This window comes from Symsagittifera roscoffensis, chromosome 1 (genome assembly GCF_963678635.1).
Source record: "Symsagittifera roscoffensis chromosome 1, txSymRosc1.1, whole genome shotgun sequence".
In the NCBI taxonomy this organism is placed as follows: Eukaryota; Metazoa; Xenacoelomorpha; order Acoela; family Convolutidae; genus Symsagittifera; species Symsagittifera roscoffensis.
In genome coordinates this window covers 99026763-99038176 of record NC_087062.1, presented here as the reverse complement: position 1 = coordinate 99038176, position 11414 = coordinate 99026763, and the positions used below count along the sequence as shown (strand labels likewise).

At 37.4% G+C, this 11414-nt stretch overlaps 1 protein-coding gene across 1 annotated transcript; it reads right to left on the bottom strand.

The window, feature by feature from the left end:
* Positions 1-574: 574 nt before the first annotated feature.
* Positions 575-9406, bottom strand: LOC134853293 (OTU domain-containing protein 5-A-like). Its single transcript, XM_063869268.1, has 8 exons — positions 8821-9406; positions 8200-8293; positions 8054-8118; positions 7180-7485; positions 5856-6098; positions 5126-5436; positions 1557-1780; positions 575-982 (listed from the first exon to the last, which is right to left on the bottom strand). The coding sequence occupies exons 1-8, from the start codon at positions 9403-9405 to the stop codon at positions 780-782; spliced, it is 2031 nt and encodes a 676-aa protein (XP_063725338.1). The 5' UTR covers position 9406; the 3' UTR covers positions 575-779.
* Between the last annotated feature and the right edge of the window lie 2008 nt (positions 9407-11414).

The window sequence follows — 11414 nt, the reverse complement described above, 5'->3', positions numbered from 1 at the left end:
TCCAATTCGAGAAACCTGAATCTATAAAACAAGGGTCTTCACTTCGTTCATTGACACTTGAAAAATTGATAATCTGTTGAAAAATTGATAAACTGATTTATCCGATAAACTTGAGCTTCACTGAGAAAGCTGAATATAGCCAATGAACAGAGGTATAAGTGTTCGTGAAATCGAGGAAACGAAAATGATTAATTTTAAAGATTTTTCAAAGAATGAGTTATCGGTTTTCAAGTACTTTCTTTTCGAAGAATCTTGTATGATCGCCGAAATCAAATCTAATGAACAGATCGACCAAAATATAGGTTCTATGTCAAATTGGTCTGAGAGAGAAAAGAGACTGTTTTCAAGGCAGTTTCCACTTTTGCCTACTAAAATCCCTTAAAAACAGTAGAAATTTGATTTTCTTATCCAAGACAATCTCATTGATTTTAATCAAAATACCTAAAACGATGAGGAAAAACACAGCCACAAAGCCCTTTGACGCTCCTGTCACATAACGAAGTAACAAAAATAAGTCTTCTCTTTGATCTCAAGACTTCTTCTCTTATGAAAATAGAATGGAAAAGAGCTTGAAATCATTTCTATTGCTAAAACTACAAATAGTAAGTAATAATAATAATCATATGAAGGATAGTTTTCCTTAGTTTACTTTTTATGTCATTATTTGTCAACATTTCATTTATTTCCCCTTGTGGTCAACTTCAACCTCTCAGCTCTCGTTTCCTTTCTCAGCGTTCATATTTTGGGGTCCCCTCGCGATCTCACTTTGTTGCCACTCATCATGAGGTGGAGGATGGACCCGGTTGGGGCGAGTGTTGCGGCTGGGAGGGGGACCTGGCCGGATTTCTGGATCGGAATGAGTTGTAGTATTCCAGCTGTGACTCCATCAACACTCTCAGCAGATTGTACTCTGGCTGCTGCTGCTGACTATCTGTTACTCCACCCACAACTCCTCCCAAGCCCACACTAGCATCGAAGTCACCTGAAATTGAGTCACCTTTATACATATAATAAAAATTGACGCGGTTGATACTTAGCCAAATTTAGTTTATGATCCCTTCTTTTTATGCCCAGATGCGTAGCTTGTCGAATGGGCTGCTTGCTATTAATGGTGAACCTTTATTCATCAAATCTATGTAGTTACTTCTTGGCAACTGTTTATTCTTCGTAACATATTTTCAGATCCTACAGAAGTATGCTAATTGAGTTTTAAGACAGATATTGAGTTTTAAGGCACATCCAAAAAACTCCGCTGCCACTTGATGGAACAAAAGTTCCTTGAAGTTTCCTTGCGCAACTATTTCGAAGGATTGTATTCCCAAACATGCTTTGTCAACACGAGCAGCACAATTATTTGGATCTCTTAAACGTTTACGTTTCTCCCCTACCCCCATCCCATTGCAAATAAGGGTGGTTCAAGAAATACAGAATCGGCATGTGCTTAAACATTGCTTTAGTTTTTTATAATGATGCCTACTCTTTACTAGGAACCAAAGAAGGGAACGGGAATAGTTAAAGAGATCTGATTTTTATCCAAAAAAGAGGCCTTATCTTACCTGTGTTCGGGTACATGACTTTAGGCGAGTTAGGAGGCCACAAGTATCCCATTGCACCGTAGTCCGGACTGGGACATTGGGACAACTTGGTCCCGACGCCATTGCTTCCAGCTCCATTCATATTGTTGTAATTGCTCTGAAGAGCTAAGGGAATAGGCAGCACTGGGGACTTATTGCCAGAAGAGTTAGGCGAGTGAGAGGCTTTGGGAGACGATGCCATTGATCTAGTAGAAAAAAAATCACATATTTTGTGCTGTTTAGTAAAACAGCCATTAGTGTTTGCCGTTTCTAAAAAAAAAAAATTAATTTCTGAGTCTTCTAAACATTTTTTTTCTTTTTTGGACATAACAGAACAAATTACATTAACTTTAAGCTCAATCAATACCAGTAAACTTTATTTATGACACTTTCTGATAAAACTAATCCACTCTGAGAAAACTCGATTAATAAGTAATTTTGGATTTCAAAAATTCGAACCCCTCTTTTAAAACTAGAAGTCAGAGTATATTTTTGTGCTTATCTCCTTCAGTTTTTTTACCATAGAGCGTAATTTGCCTGCTCAGAGGTCAATAAATGTGAAATCAAATCAGGAAGGTATCAAAAAAACACCGCAAAAATAGATCAGTTTTATACAGACGCGAAGCTGCACTTAGCATACACAAGCGAGAAAACAGTAAGAACTACTCCAAAAAGGCACAAAATGGAAAAAAGCAAAAAAAAGTATTGAAAAATAAAAACTGTCTATGGGCCCGATTAGAACCACGGACTAACCGATCGAGAGGCTTACGCCCCCGCAAACGCGCCATTTACATTAGTCGACAGCCAGACATTAGCGGCCCAGCTAACACTGGAGGTAAATGTTTCCACTTTCTTTCTTTAGAAAATATTTTACTGATGCGGAAAGAAACGCGTAATTTTCCAAAAGTCAAAAAACAACTTCACCCAAAAACATGGTGGTTTCTCTGCTAAAGGCAATTACCGCTATAAGGGGAGATTTCTACAACTCGATCTCCGAGAAAAAAAAACGAAAAAGTTTCCAAACAGTACGAACAAAAATTCTAAGAATTTTCTTAAATCCTACCACTTTCTCTACTAAAGCAGGGAATGCTCCTAATGCACGTAAGTTACCCAAAATCTATTTTTTCGATTGAACCTATAATCAGATTTTACAGGATAATATTTGAGAACAGTGAAAAAACCTGACTGAAACGGATTTCTGCTTGGTTTATACTCATTTCTTTATCTAAATTAAGCAGTAGCAGCTTCTGTACAAAAAAATCTCACAACCCATTCTTTCGATTGAATCCTTCATGCAGATTTGGCAGGTTAATGCTCTAGAAACTCTCAAAAAATGGTACAGAAAAGTTCAAAAAATGAACTTTGCTTATGGTTATCTTTGCTTTTTTACAGAAAATAGCTAAAACCGTTTAAGCAGGGAAGATCCCAACGTTATTCTCCTTCGGCGGGACTCTTAATCATATATGTGGGAGAAAATTTATCGAGAAAAGAGAAAATTTTAAAAACCCTCTACTACCTGTTATACTGATAGAAATCTCAATCTCGGATTTGACAGGGTAGTTCTTACAAAAAAAAACTGGTCAAATTAGGGCGTAACAGTTTTTGCAGGGGAGATCCCGATGACAAGTTCTTTCGATTGAGCCTTGAACTCACATCTGGCAGGTAAATTTATCCGAAAATGAAACTGAAACGAATCGAAAAAAGACTAAAACTTTCGAAGAATGTAGAACGTGGGGAATAACTTAAGGTAAAAAAGACTAGCTTGATATTCAGACGCACAGTGGCGTTATCGGTCTTCCATTGCTACATTTGGAAAAAAAATCAGTGAAGCTGTTCTCCATGAAAATTAAAATTTCAGCAAAAAATGCAAAATTTTCTTATGCGCCTCACAAAAAAACCAATTCCCGTACAATTTCATAACACCCGTTTTTCTCAAACATAAAACTTGCCTTAAACTAAGCAAAAATGAAAAATTCTATTAAAACGCTTTTGAATACATGCTATACAGTAATAGCGTAAGTGAACACTTTTTATAATATTTGCTACTTAAATTGGGCAAAAGAGGAAATCTTAGTATGACACTACGCTCAGATTGTGTACAGACTAACTAATGTAATCAAAAAACTGTAAATATTTTGTTAAGGCAACGAAAATTTAACAACCAGAAAAAGTGACAAAATTCAAACACTCCCTGCTTGACTAAAGGCGCGCCTAAATAAGTGAAAAATATGCTAGTTCATTGAACTGTAATTATAATTCAAAATTAGTTAGGTAATTATTTTGGAGAGCATCCATGTTGATATTCATTGTATTCTTGTTCACGTTGATTTATTTGAAACCAATGACGCAATCAACCATAAAAATTTCATTGCTGGTGAGCGTAATTTGATCTTCATTTATCAAATACATAAAACTTAAATAAAAAACAACGTCAAACCGCTGAAACATAATTTTGTGCATGAACAATTTTTTCAAACACTGACAAGAATAAAATTAGTCTGTTCATTTCGTTCATTGACTCTAGTTACTATATGAACTAGTCAACGTATAACCCATATAAATCATACAAAATATTAAGCACTTACATATTAGTTTCTGATCGTTTTATGTTCTTATAAATTCCGGTTGGTTTCACCCACTCATATTTCTGCTTTGCAATGGTATAATACCGACTGGTTTTTAGAAAATATTTAACATTCGAAATTCAAAGAAAAGGATATTCGCACTTGAAGCTCATCAATGTTCATGAAAATTTATGATTGACTTTTTTGGATAAAATTAACTTAATTTGAGAAAACAGGGAAATCTGAAATTAAAATCCAGGTTCGAAACTCCAAGATGTTCATATTTATCGTGACCTCTACACTTCCACTGTTCGATACTAGAGTTTGCCTTCCTTTAAACAAAGGAAATGAACTGAACTTGAAAAGAAATCAAAAATCAAACCGCGAAAAATCAAAATTGAGCGTGAACAAATTTTAAGACATCTCGTAATCTTTTGGTTCTTTTACACTTTATACTTCTATAAGGTTTCTGCCACAGAGATGACGCTTTTTTAAACCTGAAACTTGTCGAGAGAGATACAAAATGATCCTATCAGTCGAGCCGAGTCAGTGTTTTAAATTTATTTCTCGATCCGAAAACACTTCTTACTTCTACTGAATTGAACTTTGAATCAACTACTCAATAAGAGTTGAAAAAAACTCATACCTTTTTTGCATGTTATTTTTACCTAGTGTCAATCAAAAATCATTCGTTTTAGTTGGAACTATTTAGAACTAACTGTAAGAAAAACTTCACGAACGCCATTTTTTCATCCTTCTTCCTTCATTAAAAAATAGACCAAATTTATCTCTTAAATCAAGTTTTGATAGGTATACATCTACCCCTTTCAAACAAAACAGACTAAAACAGTTTAAGCCTATACTTGTGATAATGCGCACTCGTCTCAAATAGAACTTAAATACGTATTGATAATTCTTTGCCACCAATCAACTGCTGTTTTATGTAATAACTGTACTATCCGATTTTTCATCCGAATGCTTCAGTACCTGAGTTGGTAATTGGAAGGTTGCAGTGGAGAGGACCTTTGTGAAAGTGCCCCTTGTTGATCTTTGTTCTGGTGGTTTCCTATGTTGTTAATTGCACAGCTCTTTGTGAAGCAACACGAGGCGCTAAGATGGGGGGACTCGGCCGATACTGCTGGGTCCATAGAGGGGTAGTTGAGCAATCCTGCCCCTACTTTGTGCTCTCTCTGATTTGAGAGGGGTGGGCTGGCGGTCGAGTAAGAGCAACAGGGCTTGCCACATGTGGAGGAGGTGGCGGTCATGTTGCCATACGTACTCGATGTATACCCTGGAGACTAAATTAAACATACCAAATAAAAAAAAGAACTAGACAAACCATAAAAGGAATCAGGTCTTCAAAATAACTAGGTCTTCAAAGGTCAAACAAATAGCGCGAAATGCAGACATGTTCGTAGTTGGCTCTCATCTTTTCTTACATGTTTTAAATCAAATAAATTGTTTGACCGTCAGTCTTGAGCCTCAAACTATCGTAATTTAGAACAAAATTAGACAACGCTCTGTTTTTTTTACATCAGCTAGCTCATGCATCACCTTTGTTTTTTTTAAAACAAACGGGCCATGTCATTCGATCAAAAGTTCCAAACTAGGACATTCACTATTATTCAGTTTTCTCTGCTTTGAAATCATCGCCAATATCTGAAATTATAAACCAGCACGGTTGAAATAATATGCGATTTGGGTCTCATGCACTTACACTCCTGGGGGAGGTGGTGTTGTTGTTTGTGATTGAGGTGAAACTGCCCCCCTGCTGAGTTTGCTGCTTCTTCTCCTGGTCCCGGAGGAACTGCAGTCGGGACTCTCTGAGGACTGCCTCACTGATGGCCTCACTTGTCGCCTCCCAATCCGTCAGTCTCAATTTGTCCTCGTACATAGCCTGCTCTATGTACAGTGACTCACTCGCCCGAATCGCATCCTTCATCTGTGTCTTCTCTGCCACCTTAAAAAACACAAGCACATAAACTAAATAAACAACCAAATAAGTTATCTTTTTTGTCAATCAGTGAAGAATTTCTGTGCGGCAACATGAAACGCGCAAAAAAATAAAATCAATAAACGAGTTGAAAGAGAAGTTAGCGGCCTGCCAAAAAAAATTGAAATCTTTTCTTGTTTCAGGAGTATGTGCTCCCAAAAATCGAAAAACCCTTTCAGAATGAGACGAACTAAAACAAATGCAACTAAAGTTAATAATATCATCTAATATTCGAAAGCGAAAAGCTTTGTATCGTTCAAATTCCTGAAAGCTGCAAGTCATTTTTCAAAACTAGCAGAGAACTTAAAACGAAAAATAATTTTTTTCAGGACGGCAAAACGAAAGTTTACGACCGTAAAGTTATAATATCCCCATGAAAATAATTGAGTCGTGTATCATTTGCTTTTGCAGGGCAAAAAACACTCATAACATGAAAAAGAGGCAACATGGCATGCAAAGTTATCATCGAATGATTAACTGGGTAACATAACATGAAAAAATTGTTTTGTTCGAAAGATTAATCCAAATATCAATTCAAGCTTCGATTGAACTCAAAGTTCAATAAGTCAACCGTAGTAAAAGCGAAGCAACTTTGGTACAGTCACTTGATAAACTTCGTGAACAAAAGTTCTGTTTTGAATACAATGATCTATACTAAACATAACACGAGACGAAGCTGCATTTTGCATAAAACCAAAAATATCACAGTTAACGCTAGGGGCAATCGAATACTCCTATTCTTTCACAACTCACTTTGGATTTAGATCCCCAAAATGATTTTCAAATGGCTCATTACAAAACTAAATTTGTCTGAATAAAAAAAAACAAAACCATCTCAAACAATTCGTCACTTTCTTCAAAAGTCGGAACAATTATAATAGCCAGTACTAATACCCTCAGTGGCAATTGAGCTTCAGCTCTGCTTTATACACATATACTGCAAGAAAACTGAGAGTTGAAGTTGAACACACATGTGCGACGTCCGGTAAAAAAAAGTTAGCTCGTTGTATAACACAAGTATAAAAAGTGAAGTAAATAATCTTTTCACCCCAGGCGTGAACGAAGGCAGTCCCAACCCGACTCCAACTGATGCGGCGTAGGGGTCGTAGACTGAGTTGTAATGTATGTTATTATGATAGCTCAGTCTAATTGGGAGATCATCAGTCCTGTAGGAGGATTGGAAGACGTTCGAGGGCTCCGAGTCATAGATGTAGATCTCAATTGGTCGATTGTACATCTCTGATATTGCTTGTAGCTCCACGTGATTCCCGTGTTCGCTGTCCACTCGCTTTCTCTCTATATATCTGTTGAAATCCTCAGTCACAAATTGTTGGAAGAAGTCCCGGTTTTTCATCTAAATTACATCCAAAATGTCAGCTTTCTCGAAACTTTACAGCTGAAATTTTGAATAGCGTCCAATCAAATTCAATTAATCTAAAAGCGATAAATAATCTCAGGCTGGGGAAAATATTGTCGCAAAGAGAATAAAATCCAGCAAAATACGACAAATTACACAAAAAAATCTATTTGTTATACTCAGGTTTGGTTATAAAAGTATTTTTACTGCACTTAAAACGTTCTAAAACAGTTACAATATAAGAAAATTGTTCTCGGCTAATAAGTAAGATATAACCATCTAGGATTTCGCGGATTTTCAAAAACCTAATCCATGGCTGTCTTCCCTGCGGATTGGGTCACTTTCTGACCACCGAACATTGGATACGAAGCATTAGGTGCAAACCTTACATCTGGCGGCCAAAAAAAACAATTTCTTTAGTGGCTCACTTGTATCGACCTGATGTTAAAAACCGCAGAGCAAAATGGCCTTGTTTTAAAACTGTTTTGAACGGTTCTAAAACACTGTTTCAAGGCAGCTTCTATCTTACCATGTAATCGCAGTTTCAAGGCAGCTTCTATCTTACCATGTAATCGCAGACCAAGTTCCGGATTATTGAATGCATATCCTGGTCGCCATAAATTTGATCGGCTAAAACAGAAATCATTAAATTGATTGCAGTGAGTTTTAGTTGCAGGACTGAATTACACGATAGAGAAACCTTCAACTCACATATAGCCCTGAAAAGACAAGCACCGTCCTCTTTCATTTTCTTGATGAGGAATCCCTTCTTCGCCTTGAGCTGTCTTTCGAAACGCAGTTCTCGCTAAATAAAACAACCATCAAAACAACTATTCAAAATTTAGAGACAGTATGTCCAGAGCTGCAGTTAAATACAGACCCTCTAGTGGATATATCTAATTTTTAGTCCGATCACTAAAAGTGGGGAAGATCTTTATCTTCAAGTGCTTTTTCAAGTTTGCATTCTTTTCAGGTACCACGAAAATTCATGTCGCGATTCGAACAGCTTAAAAAATCGGTCGAGAAAAGCTGTTTTGCATTTTGTGGTTTCTAGTCTAATTTAGAGCGAAAAAAAGCGAGCGAGTAGGCTTATCATAAGGCGACAACCTTTTAGTGAGGCCGTGAAAACTAAGTTTTACTGAAGTGAAACTAGTTTGAGAAGTTACTTATAGCGCCTTATTGGGAATTTTTTTTTAAAAAATCATCTGACCTTTGATAATGTCAAGAATAACTACGTATAACGCAAATGGTATGCATTTTTTTGCTTAGTGGCTATAATTTCTTGCCACAAATGTTATGCGAGACCCCTCCGTTTAAGATAAACCTTCTTACCTCTTGGCTAGAAATTTCATTTTGAGTGTCGTATTCGTCCTCGGAGTTTTGATGGGGTGGTGAGGGCAGGCCAGTTTTCAAAGGAGCTGTGGAGCTTCCACAAGGTTGCTGATCCATATTCTCATTCGAGTCTTCAATATTTGTATGTTCGATTCTTGTATTTCTCGATACTGTTTTTCCAGATGCAATTGAAGCTGAAATATTTGCTTCACGTTTCTTTTTTCTTTTCGACACTCCGCCACCACTATTTGTCGAGTAAGCCGTTAGTCCAAGGTGAATTTCATCAGAAGCCGACTGTGCTGCCAATGCCTGTCGATTGTTGATCAGATTTTGAGATATATCCCTATTATCGTACCAACCTCCTCGTGCCTCAGAAATCCCAGAAGACACGAAATGTCCATTCGCGTAGCTGGAATAGTTCAAATTTGAAGAAACAGTACTATATGGGTATCTTGCCACGTCATTTGGCGCTCCAACTGCGGCTCCATGACGCTGACCATGATTGTATCTCTGCTGTCTGTGATAATTAGCTTCTGCGTCTCCTTTCTCTTTGCTATTGATTTTTTTCTTTGGTAGAATCGTCATATCACCTGAAATGATTTTTCTATCAGTGCATCTTTTACTTTACTTGAATGACAGTACTGCTTACCTGATCTTCTAGTGCCTATTCATCAAAAAAAACGAAATAGCAATTGACTTTTAGTCTAATTGGCTAAAAATAATATTTTTTTTAAAAACTAAATTACAAAAGGGGCCCTTCCGTTTAGTTACGGTAAGTGCACCAGCTGGATAGGGCCTTACCAGCGATATTAAATGCATATATATCAGCAATGATGTCATAAATCAGCATTAAATGCATCGTCGTAATGTTAATTTATGTGCCAGTCGGTCATATCTGGAAGTTTGAACTTGAAGGACACGAAAATACGTGATTTTGGAGTGAAGTTTTATTTTTCAAAATTTCGAATGGAGCCTGTCATGTTCAGTTTTCTCGCAACAACTGAAAACACAAAGTGAAAAAACAGAACGACCGAATTTACAATTGCGGGAAAATACTTAAGAAAACAGCAGGAAATTGCTATTCGCAATTTCCAGATACAAAATAAGACACGAGTAGAGCCGTCTTATCCTAAAATAGGAGGAGAGATAGTCACGAGATAAGAGTGCAATTATTCAAACTGAACCAGAGTGAACCTTCAACGGAAAGGTGGACAGCTTGAGTGTCCCAATGGTTCAGACTAAAACTTCAATTCTAGAGTCTAAACTTATTTCTGTTATTAAAACTGATCAGTATTGAACTTATCAAGTTATCTTATTTAATTCTCGAGTTGCTCATTAATTTAATTACTCCTTATACTCGAGTGCGTCAACATGTGAGTTCCTAATTTAATTTTCTCGAGTGTGTTTTATGATTGTTATGTTGAGATAAGGCGAGTTTTAAGTTGATCCATCTGAAATGGATCAAAGTTCCACTGTCCAATAAAAAGTAACTTAACGGATTGTTCCGACCCTGTTTTTAACGGCGTTCGTGTATTTTGGGTATCTCGAGACCTAAGTATGGGGACGTTCTTATTTTCTAGAGTGGGGGGATCTTTTGGTAGTAGCCTTTAAGCTGTAACGGGTTCTAGTCTCATGTCGCAAGCGAACCGAATTGGCTCCGACCGTTCTTGAGGTAGAAAAACACAAGAGATAGTGTCCCTGACTCTTGAGCCAATGGTTATAGGGCCTATTTTTCTTAAGCCTCATATGTGACCGAAGTAGGCGACTGTTACATTATCTTAGCCGTCCTTCCTCTACAGTAGCGCTTATGGAGTTGTCGATAAATTGAATTTTGCGTAGCGATCTGCACCCCCTTATACGAAGTATAGAGCTCCTCAGGAGCGCGAAGCTGATTTTAGTTCTTATGTACTTTATAGATTCTGGATAGCTTTCTTGTCTTTTTTCACTTAATTTTTCGGCCAATCGCCGCATCGTCCGCGTGGCTGTTGTAGCAGCGCCACCGGTGCATCCAAAAGTTAGCGGGCAGAAGCTACTCTGCTCTACGTATAAATTCTTTGATGATATTTGGAGTTCTTCAGCGTTTCGTGGTATTTGTATGCATCCTTATGCAGTTTTCGCGATGTTTTGGCATGGGGGTTGAAAATTTTTACATCAAAGAAAGCGCGGCTGAATCGTGAACCCCAGAGTCCGTTTGCCTTAATGTCAAGTCGTGCCTCATCTTCAGTTGTAGTTGAATTGTTGACAAAGCTTTCGCCTTGCAACGGCTGAAGTTTCGGCTCAATCTCGACGTCATGGCAAACCTCGTTCATGAGGTTGGCGAATGTGTCTCTATTTTCATTGTGTCTTATGTGTGTGTAACAACCCTTTGCACAGTGAAGCGCATGTGTCAAGTTAAAATCAGCACCACATGCACATTTTAGTGGGGTTTTAGTTGGTTCCCATCCGTATCTTAAGTAAATACCATCTCTGAACTCTGATTTATTCAGGTTGAAGTTGTATCTGCTCAGTGGTAGAGCATTGAGCCATTTAGAGGCTCCCTTTTCAGAGGCCAGGTCGATTTTGTATTTATCTGTTCCATTTAAGGAGTTAATGAG